General features: G+C 39.4%; 1 protein-coding gene across 1 annotated transcript in view; it reads right to left on the reverse strand.

Moving 5' to 3' along the window:
* The window catches only part of LOC116179453, a 28,807-nt gene that overhangs the window by 700 nt on the left and 11,133 nt on the right, over window positions 1–16,974 (reverse strand). Inside the window, exons 3-8 of the mRNA XM_031499245.1 lie at window positions 13,146–13,358; window positions 8,143–8,345; window positions 1,475–1,593; window positions 585–1,423; window positions 301–535; window positions 12–254 (exon numbers count right to left, since the gene is read on the reverse strand). Of these exons, the coding sequence (XP_031355105.1) occupies window positions 12–254; window positions 301–535; window positions 585–1,423; window positions 1,475–1,593; window positions 8,143–8,345; window positions 13,146–13,358 (1,852 nt within the window). The remainder of the gene's footprint in view (window positions 1–11; window positions 255–300; window positions 536–584; window positions 1,424–1,474; window positions 1,594–8,142; window positions 8,346–13,145; window positions 13,359–16,974) is intronic.

A 16,974-nucleotide genomic window follows, 5' to 3' on the forward strand; every position in this document is an offset into this window, starting at 1 on the left:
CCGGAATTGGCAGTGATATAGTCGTCAGTGGTTGTGGTGCTTTCTGAAACGTCTGTATTCGTTTTTCCGGAATCAGTACGAGCGAGTAGTAAATCGGGAACTACAGCCGGTTGTGGGGACTCGGCCGGAGGTTCGGGTGTTCGCCGACGTCTTGGTGATGGACCGGTGCGCGGTGTCAAATACTGTTGACTGCTCGATTCGGGTTTACTTAATGATATGCTAGGGAGTTCAGAGCCTGATCGTGAGCCTTGAATCTGAAAATCCAAGTTGCCTAATGTACTCACGACACAAAACACTTACTTGTTCGGGAGATTCCTCTTCTAAAGCTTCTGTGTCCATTGAGGACCGTTGTTGGTGTTGCATGAGCAACAGGTGCTTTCTCCTAGATGAAGGTGTAAGTAATGACGTTGATACATGAGATGGGGTTGCTAGAGAAACCATTTCCGAGCTGCTGAGTGCCGTCCCATTATCCGTACCAGAATCAACCTGCAATACCGTTGCTTGAGATTCATTCCATATTCCATCCGAATGATCTCTAAAACAAGTTTCGCGGGCATTTTCGTTAAATTACCCAAACCTCATACCTAACGTCGTTCGCCAAAGAATCAGAAGAGGCAAACGGCGAACACCTATGTAGCATCAAGGACAATGACGGAACCACGCCTTCTTCCAAAGATACACTGTCGCTTTTTCGCATCCTCATCTCCTGCTCTAAAATATCATCGCTGGTAGACGATCCACTCCTTCTCAGATACCTCCCGCGGTAAATCAAATTCTCGTGAAACTCCTCATCGAGTGAGTCCTGCGGCCGGAAACCGTTGTCATCGAACGACCCAGACATTGAGGAAAACGCGTTTTCGTCAAAGCTCTTAAATATCCCCTCATTCTTAATCGGCGAATCTTGGAAGTACGGCGTGAAACTTCGAGTTTCCTGTTCGACCATGATGTGCTCGTGACTGGCGGACGTGATGCGTTTTTCGAACGACCCCTCTTCGTCTAGCTTACTAAATCTTCGATGATCTAAAAGAATTTCGCCGTCCGATACAGTTTTAATCAGACGCTTTTTCTTAACTTCAGCGGGTGAAAAAGGCAATTGAGGTTCGAAATCTATAATAATCTCTTTGGGAATTTTAGATTCAAATTGTTCATACTCCTCGGTTTCATGATCTGAATGAGATGAAGAAGATGAATCAGTATCGGGCAACTTTAATTCGGGCGGGGGTGATTTTAATACGAAAGGTGATCGGGGAGGTTCGTCTGACTGTGTTCGTTGCAAGGGTTCGTGGTTAATGTCATTCGGGATTATTTCGGGGCCAAAAGTGATTGCGGAAAATCTACCTCCTGCTTCTGAATACGACTTCATCAATTTTCTTCCGTTTACCAGCATTCCGTTAGTTTGTGCGCCTTGCGATACCATTTTAACCTATCCAAGGGTGAGAGCATGAATAAATTAGGTAAGTTAACGACCTCTTACCCTGTGTATCGTCCTTGGGCTCAAATTAAGTTGGCCCGGAGGCAAGGGTTTCCGTCCTAAACAAACTTCAGTCTGTGTCGCTTGGGTTTTCATCGACGCAGGTCCCCTTTTAAACTTTTCTGTTAAGAGAAAGAAAAATAGTGAGAAAAGTACGTAGTGATGAGAGATGAAATTGTGTAAAAAGGTTTCAGCGAAACGCGAAGTTTCGTGATGCGCTTTAGTAAATGGAATTTGTAATTACCGCAGAAAGTAGACCATGTCGTTTATGTAAAATTTAACTGACTCTGACTCTCGTGTTTACGCTATACTTGCGATAACAACTCAATTGGGCCAATTTACCACCCTTTACGTCCTAACTTTAGCTCTGACCCTTATCTATGATAGAAAAAAACTATCAGATCAATATTTATCATTGCGTTTCTTTGTTTTGAAAATTCTTTATACCGCCGGTTTTCTCAAGCATCTGGATTTCTAGGTATTTCATCACTAGATCTGTCCTGTGGCGAGTCACTTGGCGTATAAAAACTCATTCAGTGATAGACATAAAACTGCCTTGATTATAAGGTCCTATGTTTTTTCGGGCTGCACCACGGCCGTCGTACACAAAAAGGATCCCAGTTGTAGAAATAATAAAAAAGTACAGGGTGTTCCATTTTCGATTATTTTATAGGGTATATCTGTGATTTTTAGTGCAATAAAAAAAGTAGTATAGGCGTCATATGCTCTTTTTGAGTCATACTTAAGATGGTAAATTCAAAATTTGAAAAAAGCTTACTTAAGACATACCGGGAAAAATAAAAAAATTATCAGTTTCACAATAACCCTATTTTTTTTTGGTTAAGAGAGATAAAGAAAGATGTTTATTGCAAAAGTTTCTTTATAATGACTGTTAAGTAATCTGCCGTTTTTCAAGATAAGTATACGTGGTCAGGTAAAAAAGTTATCAACCCAAACCTTTCTTTTTAAACGGAACACCCTGTATATTTTATTCTAAACATATTATATTAAACTCTGTTTTTAAAAATACATGATTAAATATTAGTTAAAGAGATTCAAAAAAGATTTTAAAAAAGGTCCCAAATCTTTTTGAATTTTTATGTATTTTTGTAATTATTTTTAAAATATTTTTTGATTTTTTTTTAAATCGCTAGAATCTTTTTTTTAGTATTATCTCTAGTGCGCTATATTTTTGAACAGAAAATTTTATTTGCTATCTTTTCAGATGGGCAACGACTTTTGTTTTTATATACATTACCATGAGCAACTATTTTTGGTTCTTGGCCTATTACCAACTCATCTCTAAAGTTATGGGTTATAATCGATATTAAAGAAGTTGCGGAAACACATTGTCGAAGATTCTAATCCTTTCGAAAGTGTAGTTAGTTTTGCAGTATTTCAGGTTTTGATGACCTTTTATCGAGATAAGAAGCTTTGGGTAATGCGAAAATTGCTTACCAATATGTTGGAGTATAGGTGAAAGTCAAGCAGGCTAAAGAGCCTATCATGCCACTTTGCCCAATAAAAATAGGATTTTGCTGATGGTTTATTCCTGGAAAGTTAGGCGCCGTTCCATTTTTATTTATTTATTTATTCATTCATTCATTCATTCATTTATTTATTTATTTATTTGTTTCTTCGTTGGTTTATTTATTTATTTACCATTATTTACCGAAGGCCTTAAGCTGTTCTATACTACTCCGATGTATTTACCTTACAAATTAGGAAAACTGTACAAAAAACTAATTCGAAGTAGTCGGCAGGAATGCCACAAATGAAAAACTCCTACCCCAGCCCAGGTTCGAACACCCGAGCCCGGCTATGTCGCCCAACACTCTACCACTGAGAATCGTTATTTTCAATGTTGAAAACCCCCGGTACTAAATTTCGTCGAAGTAGGAAATTTTTACAACGACCAACAAATCCTTTTAAAGGTATGACGAAAATCGTAAAAATAAAAAATATAAGAAGTACAACCACTCTCGTTCTTCTACAGGATCGGTTAGCAAAAGACCAAAGAAAGGAAATTCGATAAAAAAATGTTGAAATACAGAAAGATACTTTGCGTGACCTCTAGTGGCAGACTAATGAACTACGAAGTGAACGAAGAGTATTTGAAACGATATTTAAATGCCGAAAATGTGCAATGAAAACGGAAAGCGGAAAAAAAACGTTACACGGCGAAGAAACCAGTGGGTAACTGGACGATATCCCCATATCTCTCATGTTTGGGAAAGGATAGATGTATCTTGGTTCCGTAGTCCTCTCTCGAAAATTCTCATCATACGTTTTTGGGAAAAAAACGTAGTACCGAGGGGTCTGGGGGGTATGGAATACCCCACAGTATACGAAGATTCAATTGCCTTTTTCCGAACACTGTTACGAGAGTGTTAGAATAATAGAGAAAGAACTATCTAGTCCTCCTTTGGCAAGGGTGTTGGAAGGGGGGATTCCGTACCCTCTAAAACTACGTTATTCTGTCAAGTTTACCCCTGAAATCTTTCATAATTGTTTTTGAGAAAGAACGTAGTACTGGGGGGGGGGGGCTTGGTGCCGGATGGTACCCCCCTTTATACGAAGATTGTATCTTGGTTCTAAATTTTGTGGTCTTTTCTCAAAAATTATCATGAAACGTTTTTGGGGAAGAAGGTAGTACCGGTAGTTCTGGGGGGTATGAATCACACCTTGGGGTAGGAATCTATTAAAAATTCTTATATTGGCCAAATTTGGTATCTGGGCGATTTCAACATTGAAAACAACGAATCAAAAATAGGTTTTTGAAAACTCGAAGAAAGGAGCTCCAACTGTCTTTTGGACCGAATTTCAAAAAATTGACTGGGTACACCCCTTAACCTTAATTTCGAGGAGTTTTTGTACACGGCTTTTCAAAAGAAAGGTTTACGTCGCATTCGCCAAGAACGAGTATATTGCCGAGAAAAAATCAAAAGGAACACGGAAATCTTGCAACTTTTGGGAGTATGCTAGCAAAGGGCATGAGGGAGGAAGGAAGTGATTACAAGGAAAGAGGAAAAAGAAGGTCTCATGGAAAAGTTCGCAAATACATAAAATGCCAGAAAACAAAGACAGCGGGAGATTTGGGAGTTGACAAAACAAAAAACAAGGTACGAAGGTATCAAAGCAGAAAAGAGCCCGAAACCGTATAAATCGTGGGAATTCAGAAAGCGATTACTGGAAATTGATAAACAGGCAAAGGGGAAAGTATAAAAATATGGGGAAAAATAGAAATAGATTATTGGAAGAAGAACTTTATCAAGGTGCTACAAGGAAAATAGAAGAGTATTGAAGTCATAGAGGAAGAAAAAGGCAAAGGGGGAGAAGAATAGGAAGAGAAAAGTATCAATACAAGAGAAGGAAAGACGACACTGCGTCCATTGTAATTACTAATGAAAAAATGGCTCTTTGATGGTAGAAAAAACTTCATTTAACTGGTGACTTGGATAACCTTAAGGAACAAAAACGCTCGAACGGCCACACTCCGACTAGCTTCTTTGTATACTTCACTCTTTAATTAGACATTCGCTTTAAATGGCGTAATAAAAATCTCTTAGAGCACTCAACTAACTTTCTTCTAAAAAACTGCGCAACTGGCAAAACGGCCTTCACCATCAAGAAAATCACAATTAATGTCCGGTTCACGTATTTGAAACCGTTCTCTTTCCTTAGCTTACGCAGCGATAACGCTCTTATCGCAATGACCGGAGATAACGAGTGAATGTACAAAACATTGTCTGAATAATATAATAAACAAATTAAAGCGCGATTTTTTAAACAAAATTACACATGACTAATTAAACAAATAATTCCAAATAAAGTTAACGACTTCAAATTCGAAGAATATGATCATCAGTAGTGAGACCAACAGTTAACGTCCAAAATAAATAAAGATAAGTACATAGAGAGTGGCCCAACATTACAGTGGTGGCTGATACAGAACCAACAAAAGAACTCGAAACTTATTGAAAGAATAGGAGAAAATCAGGAATTAACGAGTGAACAAGCTGATAGCGGAGTGGATGCCCAAAAATCTCAGGCAGAGACTGAAAATTATAAATACAAATAATAGCGAGATCAATTATGTGAAAATGAGTAGCTCGAAAGATAGAGGAAAGAAGAAAATACAGGTGGCATAAACTATCAGAGACGGAGAAAAAGCGAATGAAATATTAGACGAAGAGAAAAGCAAAGAGTATTGAATAACAAATAAAGAACAGAGGGGGGACATGAAGACGAAGATGGACACAACGAGGAAAGAGGTGACTGTATTGTGGTGGTTCTGCTCACAAAGGAAAAATATGTGCCTAATTAGTGCCAATGGAGAGATATGGTAATCAACAGAAGAAATTCATAGGGTACTTGTCCATTTAGGTAGTGCCAGTCAGGCTCGTTTTTTAGGATATGGTCAAATATGAAAACCTGAGCGTTCTAAAAGCTCTGAACTGTGCGGCTTGTTTACAGATATAACTGAAATAGGGAAAATGATATCCAGCAAATTGAATGTGCGCTAGGCGAAAGTTACAAAAAGAGCCACTAATTAAAATCGATTCAACTGCGTGGGGTGAACAGACTTTCGTAATTTCGATTATGATTTCCGACTAACAATTTAATGTTCCTAATAAACTGCCGATTAGGTTCGCGATTTATGCCCGACCATTAATACTCGAACTACGAGATTAAATCCCGAAGCTGGTAATCCGATTACACTTCCCATCTGCCTGACATTTGCGGTCGGATAATCATAAATCAATTTTTTACATACGCACGCACGTTATTGATGTTGTTTTAAGTAGTTTTCGAAAGCGAACGGCGCAATTTTAATTAGCCGAAGTTGTGATGGGAGAAAGAAGTAAGTCGATGCTTTAGTTGTAATTACGCGTCGGTGTAAAAGGGAGGATCAAATTAACGGTCATGTGATTGCTACGCAACCCGAGTGACTCTTTGAAATATAATCCTGATTATTACCTTAACAGGAACGAAAAGCGCCGGAGATTACTTACAGGATTACATCAGCAGTTATTATGAGATGTAGCCCCTCTTTTGTTTCTTTATCTGAATTTTGGATATTTATTTAGCTGTAGCTGTAAGGGGCATTTACATAAAACTTTTAGTCATCGCTTTCCCGTAGGAGTTACTAACGTCGATCATTTTTCATTATAAACTAAGCAAAGCTAACAAAAGGGTGGGAACTGTTTCGAGTGCCTACCATGCTTAATGCGAACGACTGATGAATTCCAACTGTACATTCACTTCAATGTTTGTATACAATTATAAACTTAGACGTTTGTGATGATTTTGTTTAACTTCCATCCTAGGGGGTGCAATAACTTTCCTCTCATTCGCGCAAATGAATAAAGTCGGAGATAATTTTTGCGCAAAGTTTTATAGACAGAGTTTCAAACTTCGAAAGTTGTCCATTAGTATACGTTAAAGACAAATTGAAGGCGTTTAAAAGTGAAAAAAGTTAGTTTTACACGAATGGGGGCCAATGAAAGCGTATGCGTGGGAACTCTGCTTTGTGACAGTAAAGCTGGCAGTAACCTAAATTTATTAAACTCCCTCGAAATTATTGAGCTATCCGCTCTAATCCCCAAGGCTGGTTGTCACTTATGAACGCGATAAACAAGATGCATAGAGATCTTAATGAAAATATTTTCAGGCACCTTTTTCTTCCTGAACATGTACAACTTAATGAAGGGCTCGTGTATGATCATACGCGGAAAGCATATGACCTACATTTACTTCGGCACGAACTTGTCATGCATACTATACACAAAATTTGCTTTTTAATACGTAAACAGAATACTTCTGCCTTTTAAGTCACCGAACACATCAAAAGTAGACACAACGAGTCTTGGTGAACAATTCCAGGCGATCATTTAGGGCGCACGTGTTTAAAATACAGAAAACTCTTCTCGGTACTTGCTTATGTCGGTCACGTTTTGCGGTACGTACCGTGTAACAACTGTCTTTATGTGATTCTAAGAAAATTAATTTAGTCACCGGCGTTTTGTGTAAATATTGGATCGTGTAAATTAAGACACAATGACGTAGAATTTAAGGATAAATAGGCGAAGAAATGTGCTTCGAGCCAACAATTCAATTGGTGTGCGTCTAGAACTAAACAAATCCTTTATTGCATTTGACATGAATAGGACCACGTAATGCCGCGTTTACACCACGCGGCCACTAAGTAGGTTAATAGTTGTTCAGTTTCGTTCGAACTAGTCAGAAATGTCCATGAGGGCATAAATAAAGTGGTTTTATCACTGAATCTTGTGATGTGCTTCAGGAACAGTTGGAAAAGGAGACCATTTCGGTTTTTTTGAGTATGGGGGCGCCCACTAACTACTCTTGAAGCCAGCGGATTACTGGTGCGGTATTTTTCCACTGAACTGGATCGTAAACTGGATTGGCCTACTTACTGATCTCGTGGAAACGCGGCATTTGAGCTAGAAATGTTGTAATAAGTGGTAATCAACGCTGCGAACTGAGATGTAGGATGGAAAAAGTTCAATGATCGGTTTGTTACCAATTCTCTGCTTCGGTGCAGAAAGAAACACTCGGTTTGGAACAGAGAATGAACATAGTTCATCTCTAATTGTAGAAAGGTGAATAAAATGACAAAAAAAAGTCTTCGGGCAGTAGGTACATACCTGAAATGATGAACGCTTCGTTTGGTGATGGCTGCTGAGTGATTGGTGGAAATTCGCCTGACCTTTTAAAACCTAAAAGTGGCAGCAATCTTTCTTGACTTCGTGACATTTTGTTGGTGTAGCTGTGTGATGAACCTAGTGTTGCTGTTGCGTCATCAAACGATGTGAGAGTATGTGATCTTGCAAAACTGACATGCTTGGGCCTGAAATACAAGAAATACACATTATAAAAGTTGGCTTCAAAAAAAAAATCTCGGCAGGAACAGGAGAATACCAAGCGCCAGAGTAACAACCACGCCACTTTTTACCAGAATCAGGTACTCCTTAAAATTTTCAAACGAAACAAATGCGGCTGACGAGTATGCGGCCGTACAGAGCTGCTCTGACTGTTGTGGGTTGTGAGTATCATCTTCCATTTGGGTTGCCTCCCAAACCGAAAAAATATGGGAAAAAAGAAAACAGGATTAAGTAAAGTTCTACATAGGGTCGTTTAACCGTAAATGGTAGATAGGGTTTGTTGCTATCTTCGCATATAAGGGGAGGTATTCGTCATTGGTCACACTATATTGTTGTTTTGACGTAATAATTTTGATTGTGGGAAAATTATCCCCGGAGAGCTCGCGGGGCAAATTTTCCCCCGGAATATTGTAACAGGATGTCGCTTTAGAATTAAAAAAGTAATTATTCGAATTAATATTTTGGTGAGGATAAATCACACCGTACCGCTTCATAGTGAACTTGAACAAAGATATGTCTGTCGATACCGAATCATATTAAGAAACGTATTGCGGTAAGCGAGCGCCGTTTCCATGATTTCTGAGGACCTAAAAGTGTCTTTTTGTTGTGAGAAAAATCGAACACTTGACAGAAACTCGAAGAGGAATTTTCAGTGTGCCAATTTGTGTAGGAGAGATTTTATTCAGCGTATGTGGGAAGATTCGTGGTGCCATCTAGAAAACATATTAAATAGCGAGAACTCCTAAAATTCGCCAAATTGCTAGTTACCCGTAATTTTATACGACTGCAGATGGACTTCTTTAGCGGTCTAATACTCGTAGTAGCAAGGCCATTTAAATTTGGCGCAAAGTTATAATTCACATACTAAGGCGAAAGTAAAAATCAATTTATTGCGAAGTGACAGTTTTACACCTCGGGAACTATACAGGGTGGTGACTTGCGTAACGCATCATAGGGATTTCAATGTAAAATTCATAACATGCGATAATTGGCTCCCCAAATTATTTTAGAGCAAAAATGTATTAGTTTTTTGTAGAAAATTTTTTTTTACGCCATTTAACCGTATTAGTTTTCAATTTTTTTCATGTAAAGACGGAAAATTGGAAAAATAAAACCCGCATTTTTTTCAATAATCTGCGATGCCATGGAATTTTCTAAAACAAAAAGATATCCAGTTATCAATTTATTAGCAGCAGCTCGAAATGAATTTTATGATCGACTTGGTTACTGTATTGCAGTTAATGGTAACTTATTCGAACATTTATTGTAAATTGTTATATTAGGAAACCGTTTTTAGTAATTTGGTCTTTCTTTATGTTGAATTCGCTGTTCTAAATATAATAATTTTTGATAGAATTTGATTGGTTTTATAGCAAACATTCCATGGCATGACGGATATTGGCGTAGTTTTTGTATTATAAAATTCCATGGCATCACAGATTATTGAAAAAGATGCGGGTTTTATTTTTCCAATTTTCCGTCTTTATTATGTAAAAAATTGAAAACTAATACGGTTGATTGACGCAAAAAAAATTTTCTACAGAAAACCTTAATACATTTTTGCTCTAAAATAATTTGGGGAGCCAATAATCGCGTTATGAATTTTACATTGAAATCCCTATGATACGTTACGCAAGTCACCACCCTGTATAGAAATAAAGCTTTGTGATTAACGGCATACGAGAAAGATTCTAAAGACAATTGATTTACTCGCATCAAAACCTATCAATAAATTAGACAAAATTGAATGCCAGTACAGTTCAATCAAGCCAGAGCATTAGATTTTGAATATCAACTTTTAGAAGGAAATAAGAGACCAAACCTTCGCAATGTAAGGGTGTACAGCTTTTTTTTATTGAGTTTATTGAGTTAGCCGTGGGTAAATTAAAAAATTTGCTGTGGCTAGCCGAGTTTATCACCTGCACAACTGCGCATGTGCGATTCTGTCTTTTTATGCCTAAAAATATGTGTACAAAATTTGGTTCCCATCGATTCAGCCGACAGATCGACAGACTGATCGACATAATTGAGATTTTTTTTAATTGCCTGGTGCTTCAAAATGTGTATTTCCGTCAAAAAAGTGGGGAGATGGGGTTGCTTTTTTATCCCAATGCACCTTACTAGTGCGGGTGGTAATAATTGTCATATTAAAATCTTTTCCAGTGCCGTAGGGGTTCAATTTTACTTTATGGGAGTGAGCTCTCCAAACCCTTGTAAATGTAACTAAACCCGTACCAATATCCACAGCCAAAGAAACACTCCCACAGCTAAATTCGCCGTCAAAAGATTCACCTCCATAATATTAAACCTACAGGATATTCTAGAGCTTTCTTGGAGCTTGATTTTCCGCGCGGTGAATATTCCGCTCGTGAATCTTCCGGTGGTGAATTTGACGGAAACGAATATTTTGGGTGCGTCATTTACTTCCAGGGGGCGAATCTTTCGTAGCCAAAGCGGAGCTAGGAAACGTAGTGCTTGCCGCACTATCTCCCTGATATTTGTTTTAGATACGACTGGGGTGGTCCATACACCTTTACCCCGTAAAACGTCGATAGATATACTAATACAGAGCTATTTTTTATTTTATCAATCTAGGTTTCGTACCCCTTGCTTCAGGTGATTTTGGAAGACTGGTCTTTGGGTTTCAAATATGTGTCTATTTTTTGTTGTATTATGTCCCAGAATAGGAAGAAGTATCTCGAAACCCGGAAAGGGTGCCGTTTACATTTTTTAAGAGAATGGGAATATGAGATAGTTGGGTCCAACAATATACAGTTTCTTCCAAGCGTTCCCCGTCCTCGGACGTCTCAAGTGGTCATTTCGATATTCCTTCAAGAGAACGACACCCAGGCGTCACATTTGGTGTGCACCCGGGTGTGAAATGTGAATGTTACTCCCTTATTACAGGTCCTTTCTATTATTATCTTAAAATCGGTTCCGCTCGCTAGTTGAGCCTCTCTTTCTCTGGTTACTACAACCTTTGGACCCTTCTTTTGCTCTCCTGGGGACCACTACAATTACAAAATGCTCGTCGTTGCTTTCTATGACTTTTCTACTGCTTTTTTCTATCTAGTCTGGCTCCTAGTATGTCCTACGCCTTTCCTAGCTGGATCTCAATTTCTCCGACACGCAAGCAGGCAGTGGCCTCAGCATCGAACCTTGTGGTACCCCTCCCTTGATCCGCAGCATAAATTTTGGTCCTGATATTCTGTTCGTGAGGTAGCTATGAACTAACCTAATCAGGTGTAGTGGTACCTTCTGGTGTTCCATTGCCTGGACGATAACCTGAGCAGGACCGAATTGAAAGCATTGCGTACATCTAGAGGAACCACCACAGCTACTACCCTGGTCCTGCTAGTCATCGCTTCCGCTAGCAAGTGGATGCGTCGAAGCGCTTCCCTTGTTCCACTACCTTTGCGAACACCATATTGCTCCGGGGACAGCTTAACCTCTTCTTCTAACCTGCCAGAAATAATCCTTTCAAATACCTTCCCTAAACGACTAAGTAGCGCTATAGGTCTTACTGTCCTCGGTCCCTTCTTTGGTATTAGGAATATATTTTCCCTCTTCTATATTTCAGGGTATTTCTCTGTACTGGGCCCGACGCGTTTCGTTTTGGCATTTTTTGGCGCCTGTTTAATCTCTTGGTTTCTATACTATGTCTTCAGGTCCAGACGTTGTGTCCTGCCGTCTATCGTCCAGGTAATATAATCCCCTCCTACTTTGTTCTACCTGCCTTATGGCATTCTTGAATTTCTGGCACGACATGGTCCACATGGAGTGACCTTCTATAGCATTTTTTTGTTATTTTGACATTTATCCCGGAGTTGTTCTACTTCTCCGCAGTTTAAGCATTGCTTTCTCCCAGGTGTACCTTTTGCGCATCTGTAGCTCTCGTCCTGAATCTCCCAGTAGTAGGTATTACTACCCTCCTGTTCAATCTGCAGGGGGCTACTCCCACCCAAATACGCAGAAGTGTGTCTAATTTTACCGCTGCCATTTTATCTGCATAAAACGTTACTACTCTACTATGTCCTTCCGTCGCCTTCAAGGGTTTAATTTCCACCTTTCCCGTTCCATCCAAGACCCTTTGCACCGTCTCCTCCACATCTTTGTTTTGTATGAACTGGCCTATCCCTGACCGAATGAACATTACACCGAAGCAGTAGTACTCCCAAATGTTGATGGTGTAACCTACAGATTATGTGTTGTTGGTACATTTTTAGGTGTAGCTGACGGGATGAGAAGTGCCAGTATGTTGGTGAAGCTATCAATAGATTTACAACATTCGGCGCCCAACGTGGGGCCCGAACCTACGACTCTGACTCTGCTATGCATATATTTCGAGACTTTCGCAAGGAGATAACTACGCCTTTTTAGTTCAAAATGATTCAAATTTTCCACGTAACACCGTAGACCGTTTCCCTTGCAAGGACTTCATATCATAAGAAAGACTATCGCACCACCTGATTCCGCATTTATTTAGCATAGGGGTTGAAATCTCACGCTTTGTATTTTTCCACGGTGCACAAAAAAAGTAGGTATATGCCAAAAATCTCAGCGGTCGTCAAATATGTGCACTGTATGAATAAGTTATGAAACACGAAAATGAAAACGAAATAATAAAAGGAATTTTTTATGAAAATAAACCTCATCATAACATCAAAGGGAATGCAAATTAGAGATGTGTGCGTCAGTTACACGTACTAAAAATTTAATTGGACTCTTAACATGTATGAAAATTAATAATGTTGCTCGCGAGTTACCTGGTCACTGGCGGAGGCGGAGGTGGTATCGGCGACGGCGCCACACTGCAATGATCCAAAACGGAACGTGGCCTCTCCAAACGTACGGACTCGTCATCGGCCGGCATCCACGTGTACCTTCTGGGATCGACGCGAGGCTTACGCCGAAAGTACGAGCACTCCATCTCCTCGTCAAACGGATAGATCTCGGGAGGAGGCATTCCCCAGGGATATCTGGAAAGAATATTAGCAGTTGTGAGTTAGGGCTTTATTGTTTGTCCCCCAAGCCGAACAGTACCAGTATTTATAATTTAACGTATGCAAACACCCCTTTAGTGGAAAATTTACATACGGGTAACGGCCTCTTTTTCTTTGAAGACAAGTTTCTCTATTCGCCTACGCACAGCAATCGATCCATAGGATTCAATACGAAAGTGGTGTTACATTATGACAACAAATAAATTTTGTTCGAGACATTTCAATTTCTAACAATGTGCAATCGGCACCGTGAGCCCTGTAACGGATTTATGGACTGCTTCATAGTGAGCCACGTTAGGACAATCAATATTCGAATGACGTTGGTTCCGAGTGTCCAGTGTTGAATATTTTATGTACATCCAACAGCGTTGCATATGTTACGTACAGTAGATAACAAATGCAATTGCTCGCATGAAGGGTACGTGGGGGAAGGGGGTTACGATTCGGACAATGGCGTTTCGTACGTAGGCTGCAGGAAAGCTTTCCGGAATCTATAGTAGGCACGTCAAATTACTTACTCGGATCAGTTGTCACATTTTACAAGCTGTCGTAACGCGCTCGAAAATGCAGGAATGTCTTGATTCAGAATTCAATGTAACACAATGGACCAAAATTCGTTTTTATTGCAAGCTTTCCGTATTTGCAAAGCTCAAACATTACTCGTCACTGAAAATGACTCCACAAAAACTACAACAAAAACACACTCGGCTTGCCTAAATTTCCCAAAACTTTAAATTAACCGAGTTCGTAAACACACAACATTTAAAAAGAACAGCTACACAGACCTTGAATATAAAATTAAATCCTAATTTTTCTCACACTATCTAAATTAAATCTACCCACAACAAATTCAATGTTCATCAAACCCCACAGACGAAAATAGAAAAAGATAATGTCACCTACTCTTCAAATACTTGCATGATCACGACATTAGGCGGATTTCTTTTTGTTGAATTCAGACGCTACCTGGTTAATACTTGGTCCTGATGATGATCTCCAGTAGACCTAATAAACGGGGTCGTGTCCTAGTTAAAAAGATTAAGTGCAACGGCACCTCTAACTTGGAATTATTTTTTCGAGATATGAAGATAACAGCAACTCAAAAGAAGCAGTCCGACGCCAGTAACCAAACACTTCTTTGCATGGACTTGACCTCCCTCGAAAGGAATACAACTTCCTGCAACACCTGGAGCACGGCCACGCGCCGACTGACAGTCTAACTTGGATTTATTTTTTCGAGATATGAAGATAACAGCAACTCAAAAGAAGCAGTCCGAGGCCAGTAACCGTACACTTCTTTGCATGAACTTGATCTCCTGCAACACCTGGAGCAAGGCCACGCGCCGACTGACAGTCTGGACGCGCCCGCTCTTCGGTCACCACTATGCTCGACCACTCCCGACCTGGATCCCGCGTTTGCGGACCTCTACGCCGAGCGTATGAACTCCGTTAACTCCCCCCGCGCTCTTCCCACACTCTTAGCGGAAGAACAAGCAATGCCGCACCGAGCGTGCAAGCATTGAAGTCGCTGCTCTCGAGCTAAGGGTCGATGCGGGACAAGACCTACCAGTTTTAGTAAGATGCCATTTGGGCTTAGAAATTACCCCACACCTGGCTACATCCCGAAACGCCGAGCAACTCAATCCCTTTATCCAATCGTGCTCGTGGAATCGCCGATTCGTGCCTAGACTCGAAGGATCAGTCCAAACGTTAACTAAACTCCTAAAGAAAGACACCCTCTGGAAATGGACAGACCCCCAGAAGGACGAGGAAAATTGAAACAGCAGCAGCACCTGGTCACCGTATCGCAGCATCTCGATAGTTACTATTTGCCCTACAGGCAACTTACGACCGGACGCTCATAAAAGAAGTCTTCCTAGGATTACGAACCCCAAGGAAGATCATAAGCGACGAAGGCACATCGCATTCTGCCCCAACATCCACTAAGATCTTAAAGCGCAATTCGCGATATTAGTTAAAGAAGACCATTCCCAATTCCCAGGTGGCAGCTCGCGATGAACCCCGCGCCAGGTGTCAGACCACGAAAAACTCATAATTTTGTGCGTAAGGAAAAACGAGAACATACAGAATATATTAAGCATATAAACAGGCGATGTCAGGGAAACCTTCTTCGGGACAAAAACCCCGCCATAACTCACACTTGGTGAAAGGGTATTTCCTGATGGTGACGTAACTAAGAGGTGACCTTGTCTCTGGTGCAAAGTCGTACCCTAGGATATCCCAGTAACCCCACTAATGAGGTACCTTGTGTGTGTGTTGTTTTTTGTAAAAATTTAAAAATGATTGATTTAATTGTAAATAAAAGTTTAATTGTGTACAGTTCAGGCTATGTCATGATAAAAAAAGATAATTGATAGATAGATTTTGAATTAATCAGAAATTGGATGATGTGTACCATTTTTTCAGAATTTGAGAAAATTTTAAGGTTTTAATTTTAGGCAAATTTCCGTGTTTGATTTTATCGCATAAGAGAATGGAGTGTTTTAGTTATTATTAGGGCGTTCTTAAAAATACACGAACAATAGAGAGAGGTGCCATTTGCTATTGTTATTTATGTTTCTGCCTAAACCTAAGCTATTTTTTAAGTGACAAATTATGTATTTCAAATCTCACAGAGAAGAGGAAGCAAAACGTTCATTTTTATATTTTCAAAATATGTCAAATTACCAATATCCCAAATTCACAAACTCCCAAAGTTACAAAAATGCCAAATTTTACAAAATTTCAAATTCCCAGAGTCTCAAATTCCAGAATCTTAATACTTTTATTTAAAATTTCTGTAATCTCAAAATTTCAAAATAAAAAAAACTTAAATTCTCAGGTTCAAAATCCTAAAATTTCTAGTCTTAACTTCCGTAATTTCACATTTCTAAAATGTAAAAACTGCCAAAATTACAAAAATCCCAAGGTCACAATTTCTGGGGTTTAGAAATGCATTTGAGCTCCTGTTGAAGTAAAAAGTAATTCATTACCAAACGATGACCCCTCAACTGTTGACATAATGGTCTAAAATTTATTTTACCGAAGAAGTAATAATTTAAACTACGCCATTGTAAAAGCCTATTATAAAAAGAATGATGAAATTTTAACAGGGAATGGAGAGCGTCTACTAATCATTACAAGAGCATTAAAATTAAGTAGCTTTCCTTTTTTGCCAATTTCGAAAAAAACGTAGTGACCCTAAAAACATTGAAACAAACTCGTATTCGTACTAATCGGACCGTAAACACCTTTCAACAGAAACAAGGGGTGACGAATATAAACACGAGACCCCACTCAGAATGACCGAAATACGAAATACATCCTTGTCCTTGTTTTTATTTGTGTTTCGACCCCCTAATACACGAGCCAGTTGATAATGAGAAAATTTTAATTATCTATCCATTTGTTCTTGCAAGAAAAGCGGCGACATGTGGAATTAAGGGCACTAACACTCGTTCAAGCAGTTGTCCTCATTAAGTGAGTTTCTCAACGATTTTACATCACTCATAATAATGTTAATCGCCGCGGAAAATTTACAAGGGCTGCAAAAACTTTATCCGATTCATTTGCGAAAATAACTCGGGAAGCT

This window comes from Photinus pyralis, unplaced genomic scaffold (genome assembly GCF_008802855.1).
Source record: "Photinus pyralis isolate 1611_PpyrPB1 unplaced genomic scaffold, Ppyr1.3 Ppyr1.4_LG8, whole genome shotgun sequence".
In the NCBI taxonomy this organism is placed as follows: domain Eukaryota; kingdom Metazoa; phylum Arthropoda; class Insecta; order Coleoptera; family Lampyridae; genus Photinus; species Photinus pyralis.